Genomic DNA, 26,447 nt, shown 5'->3' on the forward strand with positions numbered 1-26,447 from the left:
CTCTCGTTACAGCGTAGGGGTGTGGGTAAAATAAAGGCAGGAGAAATTGCCTTGTTCCCACTCAGCAGAGGTCCTGCAACAGCCAGCAATTCCATCCCAGTTCATCCCATTGTTCTCCCAAATGTATGATTGTATGTACAGGGTGTCCATAAATTGGGCATTCATAATCCAGGGAGCACCTGTAATGTAAATTGGTGTTCTATGATCGGCAACAACTCAGAGCACGGAAGAGCCTATTCCTGTGTTGTGCAACCCTATGACTCTAAATTTAATAAAATACACAAAGTTTTGAAGTAACTCAGCGGATCAGGCAGCATCTCCAGAGAACATGCCTTGGTGACGTTTCGCGTCGGGACCCGAACGTCATCTTTCTATTTTCTCCAGAGATGCTGCCTGACCCTACCGAGTTACTATAACTAGATTCAGAAACTGAAAAAATGACCTTTCTGCACTAAAGTGTCCACTCCCATACAAAGTATTTTGCTTGTGCATTGATTCAATAGAGGAATTATGTAAAGGTGTTCATCATTATATTTATTATTATTAGTTTGCAATAGGAAACATAATAGCTCTTGTTGAACCCAAATAGTTGTGAGTTTAGATATGATTCATTTCAATAGTACTTTACCGTCACATGTACCTAGGTACAGTGAAAATCTTTGGTTTTGCATACAAACTGGTAAAATCATACAGCAGACCTCACCAAGGCAGTACACATTTCCGGCACCCACAAAGTTACAAAAAGTACATTGAACAACCTTATCTTCCCCTATGCTCTCACTCCCCCCACCGACTACCCCCCTTCGTTCTCAGCAGGTAGTTTCAATAGTTAAATTTTAAAAATGCATTTGAATAATTAACCACAAATGTTTGAAATGTACTTTAACTTGTTAGATTCTTTAATATTGGCACAAACCTCCTGAATAGTTGTTGATTATTTTTACATATCCACAATCATTTACATGTCCACTTCTTTTGCAATTGGAGATGGTGAAGAAATTTACAGTTCAAATTAACGAAAAGGTTAGTTATGTGAAATGACAATAATAAAGACTGCAAACATATTTGCAGAATTGATGCGGTATTTTATGCTAAAGAGTAAATGAAGAAAATATTTTTATTGTAACTTAATTGCTCACTTAAATCCAACGTGCGTTGTTAAAGATAACACAACCTGATATGTGTGTATGCATCAGAGGCCGAGAACCCTAGGCAACCATTGGAGAATAATGATGAAAGTTCATCTCTTTAGTTTCCTAAAATCGATGACTCCACTTGTAAGGCTGCCTTGCTACTGCCCACCTCCTCAAAAGTTACAGATGGCACTCACAGCCCAATGGATTTCATAGGGACCACAATTAAGGAACAGTTTATTTGGACAAAGGCTGCATGTCCCACAAGTACAGATGACTTTTGTTTTGTGCGTTTCAAACCAAGCGTAGACTTTATGTGCATCTGTGTCTTTCAGTGAACGGAGGCAAAGAGAGGCCATTCAATCAACTCAAACCAACGGGAAACTTGTTTGTTGTTGCTTTTCAGAATGAGGTGACACTCATTCATTTGATGACTGAACAATTATTTCCACACTGGAATCCAGTCAGTTTTGTCTTGTATATTATTGCTGTGCTTTGATTAGAAGATGTATTGCTTGAGTAGGTGTCTGTGGAAGGCTGAGCAGCCACAGCTTCTGTTATTCTTTCACTGATGTTAATGCTTATCATTGCTCAGCAGACAGATGAGACTATCTTTTTGGCAGCTTCCCTTCCCCTTATTAGCATTGACTTGTGCTGTTTTGGGAACACCATGCAGTTAAACAGCCAGGCTTTGCCCTTAGCATCAGTAAATTAGTTTGCAGATAGTTAACGCCTGCACTGGTGCAGAATCTGATGTTGAATGTGAAGTAATGAATATGTGTTAAATAAAATGTAGCCGCAAAATGTAATTCAAAGACATGATTGTAATCAAATTACATGGATACTCTGTGCTTTATCTTTCAAATTGATGCTTTTTTCTACTATACAAAGAACTAGATTAGAATGGTGCAATAGAGTGAAGTGGGCAATGGTGAATTTGTAGCCTATTTTGTATCTCATAATATATTTCATTCCTTTAAGAGTGGGTTTTATGTCAGGGCTGTCAAAATATGCACTGTTTTGAGCAAAGAGATATGAGTGAGCATGTAAAAATATTTTCAATGTCTTTATCACGGTACAAGAGCAGGCTGAATACTCTACAATGCACATGAAGAAATGCAATAGAGAACACTTAGAATATTGTGTTCAGTTTTGCTCACCATTGAAAGATGTTGTCAAGCTGGAATGGGTGCAAAGAAGATTTAGGTGGATGTTGCCAATGACACAAGGGCCTGAGCTATAGGGAGAGGTTGAGCAGGAAAATGAGGCGTGATCTTATAGAGGTGTACAAAATCATGAGAGAAATAGATTGGGTAAATGCACAGTCATTTGTGCAGAGTGGGGGAATCAAGAAACAGAGCACATAGTTTAAGGTGAGGGGGAAAGATTTAATTGGAACCTGAGGGGTAACTTTTTCACACAAAGGGTGGTGGATGTATGGAATGAGCTGCCAGAGGAGGTATTTGAGGCAGATACTATCGCCAAGTTTAAGAAGCATTTAGATAGGTGAATAGGGCAGGTTTACAGGGATATGGGCCAAACGCAGGCAGATGGGGCATGTTCGTCAGTGTGGGCAAATTGAGCTGAAGGGCCTGTTTCCATGCTGTGTGACTATGTCTATGAAAAACTCAGAAACAATAGGCCGTGCAAAGGAAAGTTACAGAATACAGAATATAGCTCTCAGCATTGAGTTCCCTAGGCAAAGTCCAATGTAACAGTGGAGTAGAGGAAACCACACGGTCACAGGGAGAATGTGCAAACTCCACACAGCCAGGACCCGAGGTCAGGATTGAACATGGTTCTCTGGAGCTGTGAGAAAGCAGCTCTATCAGCTGTGCCATGGTGCCACCCTTAAAGATGTTACACTCTTCGAAGAAACCTTGAGTACCCACTTGAATACATGTATTTTTCAGATTCCCACAAATCTGTAGAGATTTATTTTAGCGTTTAGAGGTACAGCATGGAAACGGGTCATTCGGCTCTCAAGGTCCACACAGACCATCGATTATCCATTCGTACTAGTTCTATGTTATCCCACTTTTGCATGCACTTGCTACACACTCGGGACAATTTACAGCAGCCAATTAACCTGCAAACCTGCTTGTCTTTGGGGTGTGGAAGGAGACCAGAGCACCCAGAGGAAACCCATAGGGTCAAAGGGAAAGCGTGCAAACTCCTCACAGACAGCGCTCATAGTCAGGATTGAAACCGGGTCTCTGGCACTGGGAGCAGCAGCTCTACGGCTGTGCCACTGTGCTGCCCACAGTGACACCTGCAAGCTTTTACTTCCATGCAAACAAAAAAGGATGTTTTAATGTTTAACTATGAGAAAACAACAAAATTACAACATGATGTGCAAATGAATGGCATGGCCTGTAATTTTGCTGCCTCACAGTGCCAGCAACCCAAGCTCAGTTCTGACCTCTGGTACCATCTGTGCAGAATTTGCACTTCCTCTGGATGGGTTATTTCTTTGTGCTCTGATTTCCTCCCACATCCAACAGATATGCAGTTTGGTAGGTTAATTAACCATTCTAAATTGCCCCCATTGTTAGGTAAGTGATAGAATCTGAAGTAGGTGGGGATGTAGGGAGAAATTACAAGAAAATTAATGGAGAAATGGGCTAGCATGGACGGTGGGCCAAATAGCCTCCATCTATGGCATAAGGAAATACAGGAAAGCGTAGGAAAGGAAAACTTAAAGCAAATGCCACCAGTAGAGGGTGATGAACAGTTAGATTGCTGGGTAGGGAAAATTGAGAGGCAGAAAATGAATTGATTTAAGAAATTTGCATTTTTTTAGCATTGATATTTTTCTTGATGTGCACCTTATATTATACATTAAATCAAATCAGGTCTCTTGGCTTGATATTGATGGAGGAGTGAGGAAGATCATGTCCTGAGGTTGCACATTGAGGCGGGATACAATTCTGTTGCTGCTGATCGGCGCACCATTTTCATTAAACCCCAATTTTGAACAAATAACTTTCTTCTCCTACGCCCACGTGTGTATGATAACATTAATCAGAGGTTAGCTTAACTCCACAAAACTTGATAATTTTATTGATTCTTTTACCAAAGTCAATTGCCCACTGTTTCAGCGCCATCTTGCTGGATGGGTGAGACAGAACATGTTTTAGTTGATGCTCCTTCATTGGAGCAGTTATCATAAATTGAACTAAGTTCACGCTGAATATTGAGTGAAATGAAATCAGTGTACTAAAAATAATAAATAACTCTAATCATATTAGATCACACTTTATGCACTTTTAAACTTTATACATATACTAGACCAAGTGCAGACCCGTTGGGTCTGCTCCCCCAATGCATCCTTTCCCTACCCATAGCCCCCATGGGAGGCGTGGTCCTCCAACTCAAGCCGTTCCCGAATGTAAGATTCCAGCACTCCCCTTGCCTCCCTCAGCAGTGCTCTTTAAAAAAAAATCCAATGCACTTGCCCTGCGTGTTGCAAGAGCAATTCGCCCTCCCCCTGCTAGTCTATCCATTGTGACGTCATCAGTTGAAGCTGCCATTGTGACGTCATCAGTTGAAGCTGGTCGGTTTGAAATTTAAGGTATTTTGGATTTTTTTAAACTTTAGTCAGTAATAAGTCGAGAAATAAAGCATAAAATGTTCAGTGAGTGATCTCTGCCTAGAGGGGAAAAATGTGAATTAGAATATGTAAAGATCTCGTGAAAGTTAGTATTTTTAAAGCTTTAATCGCGAATAACATGTCAAATATAGGATGAAATCTTCACTGAGGCTGTTCACTGCTAGCCTAGCCATTATGACGTCATCAATTGAAGCTGGTGACTTTTTAATTTTTGAGAATTTTAATCGTAATGTCGAGAATAAGTCGAGAAATAAAGCATAAAATGTTCAGATAAGGTGATCCCGGCCTCGATGGGAAATATGTCAATCGGAATATGTAAAAATGTTATTGTTACCGCGTAGTGTTTTCGCGAAGATGTAAAGACAACCACATATACACACACATATACACACGTACAAGATCAGACTTTTAATAAGTATATACGATGTATATCTATATCTATATATAGAATTATTTGGATCACATTTAAAATGACATTTAACATTGAAATAAAATAACTGCCTTTTCCAAAAAGGCATATAGTACTCTCAATGAATTCATGAACATCATTGGTACAATATTACATTTAAACTTATTTTTCTGTTGTTTACTGGAACTTAAATTGAACTAATCTTTGAATTAAAATAAGTTTCAAGTATTTTACCAGGATCAGTAATTCAATAATGGTATGATTGCCTGCATACTATATCATATTTTGCGGAAATATCTTGTACCACAGTAATATTAATGAAAGTGCAACACGGATCACTGTATATGTAGGCTGTTCATTCTGTGAGCATTGAACTCGCCCTAATACCTGTACACATGCAAAGACCATACTGCCTCTGCACTTTGTTGAAAATGCATTCAATTTTAATTTGCTTCGATAGCATTATCCATAATTTCAAAATGATGTCACAAAAATGAATTTTGCTGGAAAAGAAGTCATACTCCAATCTAATTAAGTATTTTAACCTATATAAGTGTCTTATTCCCAGTGAATCATCCTTTAATTGGAAAATATAAGGGCTAAAGCTAATGATTGCCAGGGTGATCATGAGTCCATTACAAACCAGCACTTGATTATCCCAAATTACCTTCAGTTCTATTCTTCATTTCACCTGTGACACCAATTACTAATAGCAACCTATGGGATATGGTACTTTGTTTAAATCACAATAACCTCATACGCTTTTACATTGAGGAAAAAAAGACAGTAATATTAAATAAAATGTCCAGGTTCAAAGCGTAGAAGTTTGCTTTTGACAAAGTCATTAATTTTAAGGAAACTCCAGTCTGAAGAAGGGTCTCGATCCGAAACGTCACCCATTCCTTCTGTCCAGAGATGCTGCCTGCCCCGCTGAGTTTGTGTCTAAGAATGATTCAAATACTTATTTGGTTCAATGGTGATTTTATTGTCACATGTGCGACGTTCTAACACAGCAAAATTTGTTTTCTCCCAAACAGGCCAGTGGGGTATTGCCATACCCCCGATCTCGTGAAATTCTACATTGAGATTGCAGGCATGGGTCACCATGTAAATTAAAAAAACAAAAGAATTCTGTCCTTATTTTCTTTTTCTGACACCATGAATCTGAAGCCAATTGTATCATGCAAATAGCACTTTCAAGTGACCTTTTCGAGTCGGGACCCTTCTTCAAACTCAGGACAAGTTCATTCTAGCCTTACTTAATTTATTAGTGAGCCTACCAGAGTGTGTCTTTAACATATGTAGCTTTAAGAAACAAGTATATTTTATACTTTAATCTCATTATCATTTTTTTAAATAACCTATCCAATAAAATATCATCTTTGAAATGTTTTTATTTAAAATAAATTATGCATGGACTATAGAATGCACATTGGTGAACAATTTGAAAGTTGGATTAATCCATTAATGTATTTTAAGGATAGCATTGCACACTGCATCTATAATACCTATAAAAGTTAATGTTTTAAAAGTATATTTAACACACAGGCAAATGTGTAAAAATTGTGTAATTATTTTTGGGATGTGTACTGTCAGAGACTCTGGGGAATGAGCTTTATCTTATTCACACCATTTTTTAGCAACGAGAGAAATTGTAACCTTTCTTTCAGATTTATTGACTTTTAAATGATATCTCAGAACAGCTTAGTAATTTTAAGAGTGAAAAGAAAGATCCCAACTCGAAACATCACCTATCCATGTCCTCTTGACATGCTGCCTGACCCGCTGAGTTGCTCAGCATTTTGTGCTTTTTAGTAATTTTTAAATTGGCAATCACAAATAAAAATTGCTAAACCACCACATATTGATTGGGAGTAATTGGAGAGCATTGGGGAACACGCAAAAAACTGGACTGAGCTGATTAGTCTTCTTGGAACTAACATGGCTCAATAGACTAAATAGCCTCCTTCCATGCTATGACAATTCACTGCTGAATCGAAATAGAATGAGTCTTGCCATAAGGCAGTGCACTACAGCTCATTTATGTTGCTTACACATAGACACTTACAGCTCATGAATCACCTATTTGGCTGGACAAATCAATAATTTCATAGACAAAAGTTGATTATGATTACCGGAAGGTAAATATGCAAAAGTTAAACTGATCAGATCATTACCAAATTCTCCACATGAGTCAAAGATTGGGATCTGGAAACAATGCAACCGCACCTGTTACTTTCAAGCACGGCAAGAGGGAATTAATTTACTTGACTACTTAATTACCGCATGTCCTTTCTAATTCAACCCTCTTTTCAGCGCTTGCAATGAACCTGCGCCACCTCTCAATGCCCAAATCAACTTTCCCCAACCCCCTCTCCTTCGCACTGGTCTCCCAACCACTACCACCCTCCTCACCCAGATACACAATGGGTTTGGAGTCACCTGAGGGCAATTAAAAGCCAGCAGCGATGAATTCCCACAGGATGCAATTCAATCTTCTGCAAATTACTGATGGCAGATATCCACGTGCCATTTCTGGATGCCAGTTTCCTACTTGTTTGATGTAACCTGGTTCTGTGTTTAAAGGAGACATTACATTTTCTTCGACCTGGTGGAGTATAAGTTAATATTACTTGCTGTTTACATGTGCTGTGAAGTTATTTCAACACCGCTATTTGTTTTTGGTAGCCAGATTTTCCTATCACTTAGATAGCCTCCGAGAACCATTTAAAATGTTTACTGAGAATTGAAAAGACAAATAAATTCTAATTGTGAATTTGAGCTTCTGGTTGCCTGTCATTTTAATTCTCCAAGGTACACAAAAATGCTGGAGAAACTCAGTGGGTGCAGCAGCATCTATGGAGCGAAGGAAATAGGCGACATTTCGGGCCGAAACCCTTCTTCAGACTGATCATGATTACCGGAAGAAGGGTACAGTCTGAAGAAGGGTTTCGGCCCGAAACGTCGCCTATTTCCTTCGCTCCATAGATGCTGCTGCACCCGCTGAGTTTCTCCAGCATTTTTGTGTACCTTCGATCTTCCAGCATCTGCAGTTCCTTCCTGAACATTTTAATTCTCCACTTTGCTCCCACTCCGATTTTCATCTCTTTCCCTTTTACATTGTTTTAATGAAGCCCAATATGATCTCTTCTTCCAATTTGGCATATGATTGTTGGGGCAGTTATATTATTTATATTTGTATTTCTACTTCCATACAACACTGAGGGAGGCCATTCAGTCCTTCGAGTCTATGCTGGCTCAAACCAATCCTATCAATCTCATTCACCCACTTACTTCCCTCTCACCCGTACTCTTTCATATTGCCGTCAACTTTCCTAATTCTTCCACATCCTCCTACTCTAGGAGTAATTTAGCTAACCTACCAACTTGCACATCCTGGATATAGGAGGAAACAGAAGCACCCTACTTACGGGTGCTATCTATCCCGACTCGGGTGCTATTCGTATGGAGCTTGCAAGTTCTCCCTGTGACCGCACAGGTTTTCTCCGGGTGCTCCGGTTTTCTCCCACGTTCCAAAGGCAGGTTTTTAGGTGAATTGGCTTCTGTAAATTGCTCCTAGTATGTAGGATAGAACTGGTGTACAGGGTGATCGTTGGTCGGCATGGACGCGGTGGCCCAAAGGCCCTGTGTCCATGCTTTATCTCTGAAAACGAAACCACAGAGAAAACCACAGAAAGCAGTGGAGGTCGAAATAGTACCTGGATCAGTGGAACCATGAGGCAAGTTGAATTCTCAATTACAAATAACCACATTTCCAGCATGTATCAATACTGATCCACTCTGTTAAAATGTCATCAACATACATTATTAACTCCATCCTTCATTCCCCACAGACATTGTCTACCTGCTGAGTATTGTAGCATTATTTGTTTTACTTCAGATTTCCAGCTTCTGCTAGTTTTCACAGTTCCAGCATCTTCTGGAGCTCCTCTACTGTGTTCCCAACAACGAGATCATCCCACAGATTGCTAGACTGATGCTCCTCTAAACGCTCATTCCAATGCAGCCAATCTCCCACTGAACATTAATTTTCAGGTGGATCGTTGAGCAGTGTGATGTTTAAAGATCAAGAGTTTCACTGCTTGTTGATTTCATGCAAAAAAGTGGAAAAAAATCACCTTTGAAGAAAACACTAATGTTCACAAATGTGATTCCCATCCATAACTGCCCTTGAACTGAGGGCAGTTAAGATTTAAGTCATCGCTGTGTCTAAAGTCATAATATTGGTCACATTGCAGATTTCCATCACTGGACAACATCAGCGAAGTGGGTGATTATAAACAATCCAATAGTTTCATCATCATCTTTCTCCCTTCATTACCTCTCTCCCATCTACTCCATTAGAATGAAGGGTCCCAAGCTGAAACATTGTCTTTACATGTCCCTCCACAGATACTGTTTAAGAAAGAACTGCAGATGCTGGTAAATCGAAGGTAACTCAGCGGGTGAGGTGAGGGTGAGTCTGAAGAAAGGTCTCGACCCGAAACATCGCCAATTCCTTCTCTCCATAGATGCTGCCTCACCCACTGAGTTACTCCAGCATTTTGTATCTACTCTCCACAAATACTTCCTGGCCTACTTGTTTTTTTCCAGCACAAAACCCTCTCCAACACTCTCACACACACACTCGCACTCAATAAACAGGAATTTAACATGGAACTGCCCATGAATGAAGTTCTAGTGCCATCACATGGGTGATTTAGGAAAGTACACTTTCCCTCAATCGTCCAAACTTGTGCTGGCACATTGAAGGTGATGGAAAAATCATCATCATTGTCTCTCTTTGGGAGGCAGCACCCAACATGTAAATATCATTCTTAAGCAGTTCACAATAAGCGAGTTCGGTATTTCAACTGCGCATGTCCAGATCATAGGTCACTCGAGAAAAACATTCTCGCCAGCTTAACTGCTGCGTGTGTTCGGACCTGCAATTTCATTTGAATGAGATTTATAAATAAATGTATCCATTAAATATATCAGCAGTAGGCCATAGCGTACTGCAGGCTGTACAAATCCACAGTTAAATATCTTATATCCAGGGGTAGAGCGCTGCCGGAGCTCACTGGAGCGCCGCTCCAGCACTTCTGTAAAAATATTACAGGGATCCTGGATAAAGTGAATTTTGTCCTGCTGTAGTTTTGGGAGCAACAGCAGCAGGAGTTTAGCAAGAGATACGACTGATTGGCTCTAGCCCAAGTGGGAGGAGAGAAGTGAAAACAGTTAAAGTAGAGGCCAAGGACAGGCAGACTTTACTCAGAACTGCTGTAGCTTTGGGAGCAACAGCAGCAGGAGTTTAGCAAGAGATACGACTGATTGGCTCTAGCCCAAGTGGGAGGAGAGAAGTGAAAACAGTTAAAGTAGAGGCCAAGGACAGGCAGACTTTACTCAGAACTGCTGTAGCTTTGGGAGCAACAGCAGCAGGAGATTAGCAAGAGATACGACTGATTGGCTCTAGCCCAAGTGGGAGGAGAGAAGTGAAAACAGTTAAAGTAGAGGCCAAGGACAGGCAGACTTTACTCAGAACTGCTGTAGATTTGGGAGCAACAGCAGCAGGAGTTTAGCAAGAGATACGACTGATTGGCTCTAGCCCAAGTGGGAGGAGAGAAGTGAGTCAGTGCCGGGAAAACAGTTGAAAACTGAGGAATTGTGAATTGGTTAATCAGGCAATTTATCAGTCAATTTAAGCAAGACGGCTCTTAGCGAGCGGCAGTGATTGAGCGAAGTGCCCTGGGAGAAAAGTGTGAGTCTTTGGCTCGAGAGTCTTCGGAGAGGAGACCACGCAATACGCTTGAGAGGTAGAGACGAAAGAAGGAGATGTCAGGCAAGCTGATTCAGTGCGATGCTTGCAGTATGTGGGAGGTCAAGGACACCGCTGGTGCCTCTGGCTGCTACAAATGCGAGAAGTGCATCCAGGTAGAGCTCCTGAAGGGCCGTGTTGGGGAACTTGAGAAGCAAGTGGATGACCTCCGGTTCGTCCGAGAAACGGAGTCGTTCCTCGACAAGTCCTACAGTACGATTGTTACACCTAAGGTACTGGAAGAGAGAAGGTGGGAGACTGTGAGAACGGGAGGGAAGCATGGAATGCCAACTTCCCCGGGTGTTGTACCTCTTGTGAACAGGTTCACCCACTTAGAAGCTGTCGGGACAGAAGAGGTGTTTACACTGGGCGGCGGACTGGCTTGTGATGCGAATAGGGCTGTTGAGCCAAAACCAAAAAGGCCTAAGGCAGGCAACGCCATTGTAGTGGGAGACTCCATTGTGAGAGGTACGGACAGGGGTTTCTGCGGCAACAGACGGGATGCGAGGATGGTGTGCTGCCTTCCTGGTGCCAGGATCCAGGATGTCACGGACAGAGTGCAGAAAATCCTCAAGGGCGAAGGTGAACATCCGGAAGTGGTAGTGCATGTCGGCACAAACGATGTCGGAAAGAAGGGGATGAATATTCTGCAGCGTGACTTTAGAGAGCTCGGAAAAATGCTGAAAAGCAGGACCTCCAGGGTTGTTATCTCCGGTTTGCTTCCAGTTCCTCGTGCTGGCGAGAGCAGGAACAGGGAGATACGGGACCTGAACGTGTGGCTGAGGAACTGGTGCACGGGGCAGGGATTTAGATTCTTAGATCACTGGGATCTGTTTTGGGGTAAGGGGGAACTGTACAAAAGGGACGGATTGCATCTTAACAGGTGTGGGACCAGCATTCTGGCAGGCAGGTTTGCCACTGCTACACGGGTGGTTTTAAACTGAATAAGGGGGGTGGGGCGTCGAATGGGATAGTGGAGGATGGAGTTAAAGGGAAAGGGTTTCTTAAATGTGTGAGCGTAGAGACAGAGGGGTGTAAAATGAGGGTAGAAGCAATAGGTAGCAAGGTGAAAAGTAAAAGTGGCAGGCAGACAAAACCAGGGCAAAAATCAAAAAGGGCCACTTTTCAACATAATTGTATAAGGGGTAAGAGTGTTGTAAAAACAAGCCTGAAGGCTTTGTGTCTCAATGCAAGGAGCATTCGTAATAAGGTGGATGAGTTGAATGTGCAGATAGCTATTAATGACTATGATATAGTTGGGATCACGGAGACATGGCTCCAGGGTGACCAAGGCTGGGAGCTGAACATCCAGGGATATTCAATATTCAGGAGGGATAGAGAGAAAGGAAAAGGAGGTGGGGTAGCGTTGCTGGTTAGAGAGGAGATTAACGCAATGGAAAGGAAGGACATTAGTTTGGAGGATGTGGAATCGGTATGGGTAGAGCAGCGAAACACTAAGGGACAGAAAACGCTGGTGGGTGTTGTGTACAGGCCACCTAACAGTAGTAGTGAAGTTGGAGATGGTATCAAACAGGAAATTAGAAATGCGTGCGACAAAGGCAAAACCGTTATAATGGGTGACTTCAATCTACATATAGATTGGGTGAATCAAATTGGCAGGGGTGCTGAGGAAGAGGATTTCTTGGAATGTATGCGGGATAGTTATCTAAATCAACATGTAGAGGAACCAACGAGAGAGCAGGCTATTTTAGACTGGGTATTGAGTAATGAGGATGGGTTAGTTAGCAGTCTTGTTGTACGTGCCCCCTTGGGCAAGAGTGACCATAATATGGTTGAGTTCTTCATTAGGATGGAGAGTGACATTGTTAATTCAGAAACAATGGTTCTGAACTTAAAGAAAGGTAACTTTGAGGGTATGAGACGTGAATTGGCCAAGATTGACTGGCAATTAATTCTAAAAGGGTTGACGGTGGATATGCAATGGAAGACATTTAAAGACTGCATGGATGAACTACAAAAATTGTTCATCCCAGTTTGGCAAAAGAATAAATCAGGGAAGGTAGTACATCCGTGGATAACAAGGGAAATCAGGGATAGTATCAAAGCGAAGGATGATGCGTACAAATTAGCCAGAAAAAGCAGCATACCGGAGGACTGGGAGAAATTCAGAGACCAGCAGAGGAGGACAAAGGGCTTAATTAGGAAAGGAAAAATAGATTATGAAAGAAAACTGGCAGGGAACATAAAAACTGACTGCAAAAGTTTTTATAGATATGTGAAAAGAAAGAGATTAGTTAAAACAAATGTAGGTCCCTTGCAGTCAGAAACAGGTGAGTTGATCATGGGGAACAAGGATATGGCGGACCAATTGAATAACTACTTTGGTTCCGTCTTCACTAAGGAAGACATAAATAATCTGCCGGAAATAGCAGGGGACCGCGGGTCAAAGGAGTTGGAGGAATTGAGTGAAATCCAGGTTAGCCGGGAAGTGGTGTTGGGTAAATTGAATGGATTAAAGGCCGATAAATCCCCAGGGCCAGATAGGCTGCATCCCAGAGTACTTAAGGAAGTAGCTCCAGAAATAGTGGATGCATTAGTAATAATCTTTCAAAACTCTTTAGATTCTGGAGTAGTTCCTGAGGATTGGCGGGTAGCAAACGTAACCCCACTTTTTAAGAAGGGAGGGAGAGAGAAAACGGGGAATTACAGACCAGTTAGTCTAACATCGGTAGTGGGGAAACTGCTAGAGTCAGTTATTAAAGATGGGATAGCAGCACATTTGGAAAGTGGTGAAATCATTGGACAAAGTCAGCATGGATTTACGAAAGGTAAATCATGTCTGACGAATCTTATAGAATTTTTCGAGGATGTAACTAGTAGCGTGGATAGGGGAGAACCAGTGGATGTGGTGTATCTGGACTTCCAGAAGGCTTTCGACAAGGTCCCACATAAGAGATTAGTATACAAACTTAAAGCACACGGCATTGGGGGTTCAGTATTGATGTGGATAGAGAACTGGCTGGCAAACAGGAAGCAAAGAGTAGGAGTAAACGGGTCCTTTTCACAATGGCAGGCAGTGACTAGTGGGGTACCGCAAGGCTCAGTGCTGGGACCCCAGCTATTTACAATATATATTAATGATCTGGATGAGGGAATTGAAGGCAATATCTCCAAGTTTGCGGATGACACTAAGCTGGGGGGCAGTGTTAGCTGTGAGGAGGATGCTAGGAGACTGCAAGGTGACTTGGATAGGCTGGGTGAGTGGGCAAATGTTTGGCAGATGCAGTATAATGTGGATAAATGTGAGGTTATCCATTTTGGTGGCAAAAACAGGAAAGCAGACTATTATCTAAATGGTGGCCGACTAGGAAAAGGGGAGATGCAGCGAGACCTGGGTGTCATGGTACACCAGTCATTGAAAGTAGGCATGCAGGTGCAGCAGGCAGTGAAGAAAGCGAATGGTATGTTAGCTTTCATAGCAAAAGGATTTGAGTATAGGAGCAGGGAGGTTCTACTGCAGTTGTACAGGGTCTTGGTGAGACCACACCTGGAGTATTGCGTACAGTTTTGGTCTCCAAATCTGAGGAAGGACATTATTGCCCTAGAGGGAGTGCAGAGAAGGTTCACCAGACTGATTCCTGGGATGTCAGGACTGTCTTATGAAGAAAGACTGGATAGACTTGGTTTATACTCTCTAGAATTTAGGAGATTGAGAGGGGATCTTATAGAAACTTATAAAATTCTTAAGGGGTTGGACAGGCTAGATGCAGGAAGATTGCTCCCGATGTTGGGGAAGTCCAGGACAAGGGGTCACAGCTTAAGGATAAGGGGGAAATCCTTTAAAACCGAGATGAGAAGAACTTTTTTCACACAGAGAGTGGTGAATCTCTGGAACTCTCTGCCACAGAGGGTAGTCGAGGCCAGTTCATTGGCTATATTTAAGAGGGAGTTAGATGTGGCCCTTGTGGCTAAGGGGATCAGAGGGTATGGAGAGAAGGCAGGTACTGGATACTGAGTTGGATGATCAGCCATGATCATATTGAATGGCGGTGCAGGCTCGAAGGGCCGAATGGCCTACTCCTGCACCTAATTTCTATGTTTCTATGAATGTACTCTGTTCTTATCACAGAGTGGAGGATTTTAAAACTGGAGAATATTGGCTTGAAGTGTGGGGGGTGAGATTTAGGAAGGGGTTTAAGGATAATAATTTCACTGAGAGCGTAGAACGTATCTGGAATGGGCTGCCAGTGGAATAGAGAGGGTCTGATAAATTTACGACGTTAGAACAACATTTGGACAGATACACACATAGGGAGAATCTAGGGGGTTGTTTGCCAAATCCAGGGAAAAGGGACTGACGCAGAATGCTACCTTGGTCGGCAAAGACTGGTGCGCCGACTCGCCCGTTGCTGTGCTGCATAAGTCTATGACTGTATAACTCCACAGATTGTATTAGGGCTCATTGAAAGCTACTGTCTGAACGATCGTGAACAGAGGTGAACCCTACAACGACATCACGCAAGACTTGCAGGATGATATCAACGAGCTCGGCTCCAACTGCAGTAGACAAACGATAATATTTCAGGTGGAATGAAGTTTGAGTGGAATAAATAGTGTGACCACAATCGCTTTGGCAGTGGATAGTCTTGCTGCCTAAAGGGCACACCGCACTCCCACATGGGCTGCCCTCCCGGGTTATACAGCATGGCCGTCTGAAGGGGGGGGGTGCGTCGGGTGCGGTCGCACCCCCCTTTTTTTTCCCAGAGTGAGAAAAAATTCCAAGAAAAAAAAAATTGGAGCTCAATCAGTATTTCCACTAAGACGGAAATTACCTCAAATTCTGGTTCGGACCCGCTGGATGATTCGGGAAAAAAAATTGCGACAATCCGTTCCTGTGCAGTCGGGGTAAGCCATTGACGCAGTAGCGACGCAAAATGACGCTGTCTCTCCGCACGTGTGCTGAGGGCCCGGGTGGGATCAGATCACCAGGGAGACCATTCTCCCGTTGCCGGACGGGAGCAGGAGTGGGAACGGGAACGACTGAATCTGAACCCAGTCCTGGCAGCGGCCGATACCACGATACCAGGCGCCGCTCCGGCCAGGCACACACCTCCCCCGCCGCTGGGCCCATGTCACCTTCCGCCCACGCCCCCCCCCCCCCCCCGCCGGGCCCACGCCTCCTTCCACCCCCGCCGGGCCCACGCCTCCCCCCGTCGGGTCCACGCCTCCCCCCGCCGGGCCCACCCCTCCCCGCGCCGGGCACACGCCTCCCCCCAGCCACGGGCCCACACCTCACCCCCGCATTGCGGGCCCTCGCCACCCCCCCCGCTGGGCCCATGCCTCCCCCCCGGGCGCGGGCCCTCCAATGCAGCGTGGGAGGGAGAGAGAGGGGGGGAGAGAGAGGGGGGAATGTGAGAGGGGAAGAGGGGGGGAGAGACAGAGGGGGGAGTGAGGTGGGGGAGAGAGAGAGGGGAAGGGGGGGAGGGGGGAGAGAGAGAGAGATGGGGAGGGAGAGGTGGAGGGAGAGGGACGGGGAAGGAGGACCCGACCCGCCGGGGGAGTGACACCCTGTGAGCTGGAGCCGGCGCCGAGTCCCCGCGAGCCTGGTCCGACACCTCCGGGCGTCCCGGCCGTCTCCGGACAGAGATGGGACACCCGTGGGGTTCGAGGAAGGCCCAGCGGCGGCTCGGCGGCGCCGGAGACCCACTCCCGACCATGGACCGCGACCCCAATGAGCAGCATAAAGCATTCACTGAAACAAAGGTCTGATAACCAAAGCGAATACACAGCATATCCACACCGGCCAATGTTTATCTGTGGTGACCTATGACCTGGGCATGCGCAGTCGGAATACCGAACTCGCTTTTCAATCCAACTCTTTTATTGCCTTAGACTTGTTTTCTAATTGTGACGGCGCTCCTGTACTCTGGGGGGCGCTGCGGACGGCACTACGACGACGCTCCCGACTTGGGTGGGGGTGGGGGGGGGGGACGCTCCCGGAATCTAGGGGGCGCTGCAACTGAACTCCCGGACTCTGGGGACGCTGCGACGGCGCTCCCGGTCTCTGGAGGGCGCTGCGACTGAACTCTGGACTCTGGAGGGCGCTGCGACTGAACTCCCGGACTCTGGGGACGCTGCGACGGCGCTCCCGGACTGGAGGGCGCTGCGACTGAACTCCGGACTCTGGAGGGCGCTGCAACTGAACTCCCGGACTCTGGGGACGCTGCGATGGCGCCCCCGGACTCTGGAGGGCGCTGCGACGGCGCTCCCGGACTCTGGAGGGCGCTGCGACGGCGCTCCCGGTCTCTGGAGGGCGCTGCGACTGAACTCCGGACTCTGGAGGGCGCTGCGACTGAACTCCCGTCCTGTGGAGGGCGCTGCGACTAAGTTCCCATACTGCACTGTGAGGGGCGCTGTGACGGCGTTCCTGGACTCTGGGGGCTACTCGAGGCTGCGGCGCTGCCCGGTCGCAGGTGCTGACGATGTTCAAGAAAACGCGCAGAAACTTCAGGCGGCGGAATGATTCCGAAGAGGAAGAGCGAGAGGAGCTGCCGAGCCAGGAGCCGACGCATGCAGCTCCGGCAGCCGAGGCCGCGCTCACCAACAACAGCCATGAGAAGAGCGCCGAGCCGCCACCGGCAGCGCCGGGCATCTGCGAGCTGGGCCTCGGCCTACCGCTGCCTCCGAGACCCGCCCTTTGCGCTTCGGGGCTCGGGCCCATCAAACCTCCACCAGGTTTCGATCCTGTCCAACCCTTACCGGGTCTGGTTGCCCCCAAACACGCACCCGGCCTGGCTCTTGGCAAAACCCTGCCGCCTTTCGATCCTCCCAAAACCTTCCCGGGCCTCGGTCTCTCCAAAATTGCGCCCGTCCTCGCTGCTGCCAAACTTCTCGGCAAGGACAAGAAAAGAAGCCGAGAAAAAGAGACGCCCCGGGTGGCGTTACTTAGCTTCCAAGATGAAGAAGAAGGTGAGCGGAGCCCACTACCAGGGCTGGGGTCAGTTTACAACCCTGCAGGGCACTCGGGGGTTGCAAGGCATATCGAAATATACTGTTACAAACAGCTAAAAATAACCATGTCCTGTCGAGGGAGACTAGTAACATGATTCATCACCAAAACCAATTCCGATTTATACCACAGTATTGTATTTTCGTGGTTGTAATTGCTTTTGTTTAAAGTTATAATTTAATTACCACTCCACAAGATGTAACTTATGGGATCGATTTGGGATAGATAGATAGTTCAAATAGTAGCTGGGGAAGACATGACAAGGGTTTGTTTACAAATATTAAATCCTGAAAGAATCAGTGTTTTTTTTTTACTTGCTAAAAACACTGAGGCAGCATCTGTTCAGTAAAGCGACTCTGATGTTCATTCAAACACAGATTAGTGGTAAGAGTAGGCCAATTGCCTTGAGTTTGCTCTGCCATTTAGTGAGATGTGGCCGATTCGATTTGAAATTCGACTGTTATCGTTCATCCTCTGGTTTACTGAGAACCTATCTACTTTTACTTTAAAAATAATGAAAGATCCAACTTGTACAACCCTCTGTGGAACAGTTGCAAAAATTTGCAATCCCCTGAGAAAATAAATAATGGCTCATCTGATGTAAATGGGTGAACCCTTATTTTTTAAACAGTGCAGATACTGGAAACATCTAGCAGGCCAGGTAATGTGTGGAAAGATGATCATAATTAATATTTCAGTGCAGTTTCTCTTTCTACAAATGCTGCCTGACCTACTAAGTGTTTGCAGCATTTTCTAGTTTTAGGTTTCCCACACTAGATCCTCTTCGCATTTATGCTGTCAAGCTCCAAATTCTTAATTGTCAAGCTGAATTGAAAGTAATGCCATTTAATATTTCTTGTTCTGAATTCTTTCAAGTGTTCATTTAAAGTTGATGAACAATTGAACATAATGACAGTTAACATTAATTTATGATAGTCAATTTGCATTTGATAAATACCCCATATGAAGCAATAATATTGATTATAAAGTAAAAGGAATGTAGTTGCGATTTTGTTTTTAAATTCTTAGATATTCGCAGTCTTTTTTGAGGCTTGTTAGAAAAATGGAAACATTGGTATATTTTTACTTGCAACCAATGAGGATAGCAAAGTAAGTGTCTGCTAGATTAGTCTGAATAAGGGTCCTGCCCTGAAATATCACCCTTCCATGTTCTCCAGAGATGCTGCCTGACCCGTTGAGTAACTCTAACACTTTGTGTCTTTTAGAGAAAAAAAACCCAATAGTAACATTTTGGTCAATGATGTATGAGCGTAGAGGATAAATGTTAAAATGTAATTAGATCACACAAAGAACTGATATAGTGTTCAAGGTAAAATGATGTGCTCAACATTTGAATGACGGAGCCAGTTTTCTCTTTGCTTTTTAATAATGTTCAACTACTCAGTGGAGTTATAATTTATTGTTATATTTCTTGCCATTGCATATTTTACCACAGGTTAGTTTTAAAATATTATTTTAATTTGCACACTTTTCTTTATATTTGGAGATTATTTTGCTTAGCTTATCAAAATTAACTGGAAGCCAATTGCTGTTATAGTGGATTTGAATGAGAAACAAATAGAAATCAAATGGTGAAACACAGTTAATGAAAATCTTTATCAGAATAAAGCAATTGAAATACCATATGTAATTTACTTGTTTTTGCCTTGTAGTTTATTGTAACATGGATATTCAGCATTTTGATAGTGAAAAGAAAAAAGATTGGAAAATAAACCAGACATAATGCAAAAACGCATTCAGAAAACAAATCTGAACGTAGTACAAGAAGTGGTACATAGTGTTCCTTTGCGGAGGAGTGATTTAGGGTGGTGCAGATGGATTCCACAACTTAATGAGGAAAATAGCTGTTCCTGAACCTGGTGGGGTGGGTCCTCGGGCATCTGCACCGCCTGCCCGACAGTAATAGCGAGAAGAGGGCATGGGATGGTGAGGATCCTTGATGATAGGTGCCTGTTCTTGTAGATGCCTTCGGTGGTGGGGAGGCCTGTAGCTGTGATACTGGGCTCAGTCCACCACCCTCTGCAGCCTCTTGCTTTCCTGTGTGTTGGAAATTGCCATATCAGGCCACGTTGCAACTTGTAACAATATCTTCTACATTGCATGTGTAGAAGTTTGTTGTCGAGTATTCGGTGCCAAATCTCTTTAAATTTATATTAAAATTGAGGCACTGGTGGGCCGCTTTTGTGATATCATTTATGTGCTGAGCCCAGGACAAGTCTTTGGAGACACCTAAGAATTTGAAACTTAACTCTTTTCACACCTGCCCACCAATTGACACATGGCATCCCAATTATTTGCAGAATATTCATGTTTGATGAGCAGAAGCTAGACAAAGCTATGACAAGTACAGCTGGAAATGCTTTCTGCAGAGAAAATTGGGTGATACTAAGCTGGGAAAGTTCGTAGTAATATTATAGTGGCAAGAAGATTGGGGTCTGTCTTTTCAATTACATCCATTTTGATTTTAACATTGTGCTGTTAAATTTCCACAATGTACTATGTGGCAAAAATAATTTGGTTTGTAACAAGCTAATAAAATTTGAGCTATTAATGATTATTGTTTATTATGCAATATTTTGCCCATTTGGAGGTTTTTATTGTTGGTGATATCTCTCCTAATCATTTTTAATAACACTGTGATGAATAAAATACTAATATATTTCTTTATTAACCACATTGGATTGAAAAATAATTTAACATGTGAAATTGTTCACAAAGTTCTCAAATCTTTTTTAATTGTTACTCCGATTTCAAATTTATGTTATTCAGCCCATTACACGTCAAGTTACAGAATATTTTCCATTTTCTATTGCTCTCATTTAAGCCTCCAATTCAGTGATTTCACAACAGTAAATTTTCTTTCTTGACTGCTGCATCAATTTACATGGCATCTCAAGCAGGTGTTTTCTGTTTCCCATGTGACATGTGCAAGGTAAATTCACCATATGGTGGGGTCATTGCATATTGTTGCCTCCTTTTGCAAATCTTGATTGGAATGCTCCTTAAAGATCCACCTTCAAATAAAGGCAGTTGATTTGATAACATCAGTGTTTGATTTGAGAAGTCTGCAGAGAAATCCCACTCATGAACATTTGGCTGTCCTCACTGAGAAAATATCCTTGGTGAGCATTATAATAATAATAATAAATTTTATTTAATGGGCGCCTTTCAGACATCTCAAGGACACCTTACATAGTAATCGGAATAACATATAATCGGAATATAACAAGTAATAAAGACATCACAGAGACACAAATTAAAAACAGAATTCAATCCAAAAACAGAAAATCAAAAACACAGTGTGAAGAGAGAGCAGCGGCAGCCAAAGCGCGCCAGCGTCCACTCTCGCTTCACGGCAGCCATCTTGGACACAGACCTACAGGACTACAATTAGACAAAAAAAATCATCCCCCCACAGTGGATAGCACTGTGGAGGAAGGCACAATGTCCAGTCCCCACCCCATGTTCACCCCAAAGTCAGGCCCATTGAGGCCACCGCAATTGCCTCTACAGAGGCCCGATGTCTCTTTAGGACTAGGACTAGCATTAGGACCCATGAGCAGCTTGTGGTTGTACAAAGACAGAGCAATGTTACAAATGAGCAACTTTCCATTCTCCATGAATTTGAATTTGATTCCTTTATTGTCATTCAAACCTTTCGATCTGAACGAAATTTCGTTGCCTGCAGTCATACACAATAATAATAAATAACAAAACATACAATAAACACAAATTAACATCCACCACAGTGAGTTCACCAAGCACCTCCTCACTGTGATGGAGGCAAATGAATGAAGAGATGCTCCATGAGTAGATTATTCTGCATAAATAGAGAGGTGCTTTTGAGTGAACAGATAGTAATTTGTAATGGTCAATATGGCCTGCATGAATTCCTCACTTTAACAGCGGGCAGTGATATGTAACCTTACCTTCTCGCCCTTCCATCGTCATTTAGTATCATAATCACAGCCCTATTCAGAGTGCAGATTGAGGAGATCTTTTCAAATGAAAATGATTTACTCTGGAGCTAATGACTGAAATGAGTTATGATGTCATAACAACCAGATTAGTCTGGAAATACTGGTGTACGACTTCGATGTAAAATTGACTCCAGGCTTGCGATTCTTTAATCTGCTTTTCCTGTCTATACTTGCAGTGGTAATGTCAGAGGTGGGGAATTTTGAGAGAAACCAAAAAAAGTTTTTCCTCTCCCCAAGCTGTCTCTACCAACATTTTCCCCTTCTGTGCCATCAGACCAAAGAAGGATCCTGACCCAAATTGTTGTCTGTCCATTTCCTTTTATTGTCCCGAGCAGCTCTTGCTGTTCCTGTCCAGTGCAGGTACAACCTATCGGTCTTGTATAAGTTCCTCTCACATTAAGTCTGCTAGCTTGTTGACAGTAATAGAGGGATTTGACTTTATGGTTAAAGCTTGTGGCAGTGTTTAAAGTACATAATGTCATTGTGATTTCATGCGGTTTCATATCCAGAGAAAGTCACAGGTTGCTTTATGCAGATTTTTTTGCCCCACTGCCTTCATTGGGTTAAGGAAAGAATTCTTTAAAGATTAAACTTTAAATTGGACAACGCTCTCTGTAGAATTTCTGTTTATAATTTGCCCAATATCTTTAAGCATTCGGGTATTTGTTTATGTTTCAACAGAAGAGGAGATTTTTAAAGTGAAGAAATCAAATTATAGTAAAAAGATTGTAAATAAACTCAAGAAAGAGTACAAGGACGATTTGGAAAAATCTCTGACAAAAAATGATGGGAATTCTCAGTTTTCAAGTAAGTAATGACATGGAGGTTGACTTTTATATTTCTTTAGCATTGAAACATCACAGATTTTGTGTATATTGATTTATTTTGCTGCTCTTGAATTATGGAATTTTGCTATAAATTCAATGAAAGTAGTTCTGAGAGAAATACAGGTATAATTTTGAATAACTGCACCAATTTTCTCTCAGCTTGTTTCCTTAGCACCAACCTCAATAAACTTAATCTCATCCAAAAGAGTGTTGTATGTGTCTTTGCACCATCACATTGAACCTCTGGTCACACAATCTTATCATCTTTAAATTATAATTTCTTTTTTGACAGGTGTTGCCTGATACAATATATGATTGTCGCAATTGAAGTTTTCGTTAAAACTATCACTATTGTGCTCACATCTTTCCCTCATCCCTAAATCTACAGTTCTTTGATAACTCAGGATAACTCTAATTCTGGCTTATCATCATCATCAGTTTCAATTGCTTCACTATGGACAGATGTGCCATAGATATTTGGAGCCAATGTTTTAGATATTCCTCTCTAAACCTCTCCATATCTATAACTCCATGGAGTTTAATCCAGTGTAGGTTATGCTTTTATGATATATGGCAGCATTAACGATGCTCTATAAAGTGTAAGTCGTTGTTAAATGCACTCTCATCAGCAACTCTTCAAATGAGTATGTTATCAGTTTCTCAGTCTGTGGCAGGATGGTATTGGAGGGAATTTGCCTTCAACATGATCATGTAAGTGCAAAACCCAGGAACATAGAGATTTTTCATAGTAAAAAATTAGACCTAATCTGTCAAAAATAAGTGACTGTTGAGATGTTAAGGACTTTGTTGCTCCAGTAATGATGCGTATGTATGGCGAGAGATACAGTTACATTCAAATTATTTTTATCTGAACATTATGTTTGAAGTCAAACCACTGGTTCTGTTCCTGAACGTTGAATGCTTTACACATTATATTCTGACTCATTTTCACATGTCAGCCAAGCAAAATGTGCATATTCATTATAATATTATAAACTATTGCTCAACAATGCCCATAAGATAAATTGTTCTGAAGCATAATTCAACTAGTACCAATTTTGTTTCTGACAGTTTTGTAATATATCAATATTTCTAACAATTAGTTTTGCAAATATTTGCATTAGAAAATGAATGTGTACATGAAAAATTGCATATATACAATGACTTTAATAAAAGATAGATCATTGTGCAATAATAGCATAGGAACACTAAAGTATTGTCATTTTAGATTGGTGCCGATTGTGCTACTAATTTTCAAGTTAATAATATAGAATTAGATGATATGTAATAACTAATTATTTTTGAATTCTTTGAAATTGGCTTTTTTTCTTTTACCACTGAAACGGAAGCAGCTTCCTCCTTCCCTCGCACCTCTCCCACTTTCTCCATTACCGTACCTGTTACATGTTTTACTCTGCTTAATTTCTTGTAGGTGGCAATAAATAGTTCATGTTGCATTGCCAAGTGTTCAAAGCTTTTAACTTCCTTGTCAGATATCACTGCAGAGAAACCTATTTTGGTCAAGGAACTTACACAAGATGAATGCCAAAGTGATAAAGGAGAGGAGGAGATGGAAGTCGATAGCGATGAGCAGGATGAGGAAGGCAAAGCAAAAACTGTGGGAGCTTTTACTAATACTCTCTCCACACTAAATGCGCTTCGACCAGGTGCGAAATATATATAAAAATAAAACATTTCTACAGAATTTCACCTTGACATCTAGAATTTAAATTTTATTGCATACAATATATTTTGTTTTCAATTTACTTAAATTTCCCGTCACATGTTCTGTAAGCAGTAAAAAAAATGTTTTTTTTATAGCAAGCTGAATAATATTTTTCATTCATGACCTTCATAAATTTGTGTTACCGTAAAGCAACACCAAACTCCTTATTTGGAATTAAATTTATTTTCTTATTTGTTTAGGCCGTTAACTGGATTTCAAAGACTTGTATATTTTACTGAATGTTATATTTTTATATTAACTATCTTAGTTCAGTATAAATTAAAATCATCGACTGTATTGGAGCCAAATTCCTATTCCTATTCTTCTATTAAGCTTCTATTTATATTACTGAATTTAAATTATTGTTTTTATCAGAAGCTCTGCTTAGTATGTCTTCCCAGCATGGAAGCACAACCTTATTGTTAACAAACTAACTGTGATTTCCTATGCATTTATGTGATTAGCTGACTTTGGGGTTTCTTTTAGGAGAAATTCCAGATGCTGCTTTTATTCATGCTGCTCGCAAGAGGAGGCAAATGGCTCGTGAGCTTGGAGATTGTCCAGCTGTAGAAATTGAGACAAGCACAAACCGACTTATACGTGAGGATGAGAATGATGCCAGTGATGATGATGATGAAAAACGCAGGATAGTTTTCTCGGTAAAGGAGAAGACACAAAGACAAAAGATTGCAGAAGAAATAGGTTGGTACTTGATGATAATAATACACAATGTGATAATTTGGGATTTTGCAGTTAAAGTTAAACATGTAATGTCAACTCTGTTCATTATACTTACACCAAACGTTCTTATTCCTCAGTGAGGGGGATTTGAGATCTGTAAACAGGGTCAATAACTATATAGGACCATTACTAATCATATTGAAGAATCTTTGACCCACTGCATCAGGAAATGTAACAGGAATAGTTAATTCTATAATAATTCATGTGCGGAAAGTAAAACCAAGCAATAGGAAAAATGATTGTATTGCGATGTAGGCTTGATGGGCCGAATGACCTAATTCTGCTTCTAGACATGATAGAATCAAGAGAGGATTAAAAAACTCCAATAGGAATAGGCTTAAGTTAGTTGGAAAAAATATATATTCTTCAGAAAAATAAACTGAGTTCAAAACATCCAGTAAATCTGTAGTGCCAACTTTTGTGTGGATTGTATTGGTTGAAGGTGTCAAACGCTTTGCATTTCCCAGTTATATGCTGCAGCACAGATTACCACTGTGTGGGGGAATTGCATTCGAGATAACAGCCTGTATCATGATTTTCCATCATGCGAAACTGCGTAATCTGCGCTAGCGTCGATATATGCGAGTTGGAAAAAAAAATCTTTCAAGCAAATCCCGTGAGAGCAAATGCTATTCACATCTCAAATTCTTGCAGTGATTTGTGAACTCTCTTAGGGAAACTTCTTATGCTAGAATGTTCATAATGAAAGGAGTCGCCTCTATTGCAATGTTACAGTAGTAATATCACTTAACTGTTTTAATCATTTCAATTCAACATTCATTCAAACAGCAGGAGTTATAATCTAGTGGTCTTCTCTTGTTTCTGTAACAGGAATTGAAGGAAGTGATGATGAAGCACTTGACACAACAGATCAAGATGAAGAAGTAAAGATGTGGGAACAGGAGCAAATCAGGAAAGGAATTAGTGTCCCTCAGGTAACCTCTTGCAGTATATAGCCTAGGTTGACCAGTAGCAGGAAATAATTCAGATGATTTTTAGCTTTCCTTTGTGTTTAGACTTTAGAGATGGAAACCGGTCCTTTGGTCCACGCTGACCAACAATCACCCGTGCACTAGCACTATTCTACACACTAGGGACAGTTTACAGAAGCCAATAAACCTGTAGGTCTTTGGAGTGGGAGGAAACTGGAGCACCCGGAGAAAACACGCGCAATCACAGGGAGAACGTACAGACAGCACGTATAGTCAG

General features: G+C 42.2%; 1 protein-coding gene across 1 annotated transcript in view; it reads left to right on the forward strand.

Annotated features, from left to right (window-relative positions):
• Positions 1–17,334: 17,334 nt before the first annotated feature.
• Positions 17,335–26,447, forward strand: part of paxbp1 (PAX3 and PAX7 binding protein 1) — a 43,630-nt gene continuing 34,517 nt past the window's right edge. Inside the window, exons 1-5 of the mRNA XM_033032570.1 lie at positions 17,335–17,903; positions 22,626–22,751; positions 24,265–24,438; positions 24,984–25,199; positions 26,070–26,173. Coding sequence (XP_032888461.1) covers positions 17,417–17,903; positions 22,626–22,751; positions 24,265–24,438; positions 24,984–25,199; positions 26,070–26,173 — 1,107 coding nt within the window. The 5' untranslated portion in view covers positions 17,335–17,416. The remainder of the gene's footprint in view (positions 17,904–22,625; positions 22,752–24,264; positions 24,439–24,983; positions 25,200–26,069; positions 26,174–26,447) is intronic.

Source organism: Amblyraja radiata, chromosome 14 (assembly GCF_010909765.2).
Source record: "Amblyraja radiata isolate CabotCenter1 chromosome 14, sAmbRad1.1.pri, whole genome shotgun sequence".
NCBI lineage: Eukaryota > Metazoa > Chordata > Chondrichthyes > Rajiformes > Rajidae > Amblyraja > Amblyraja radiata.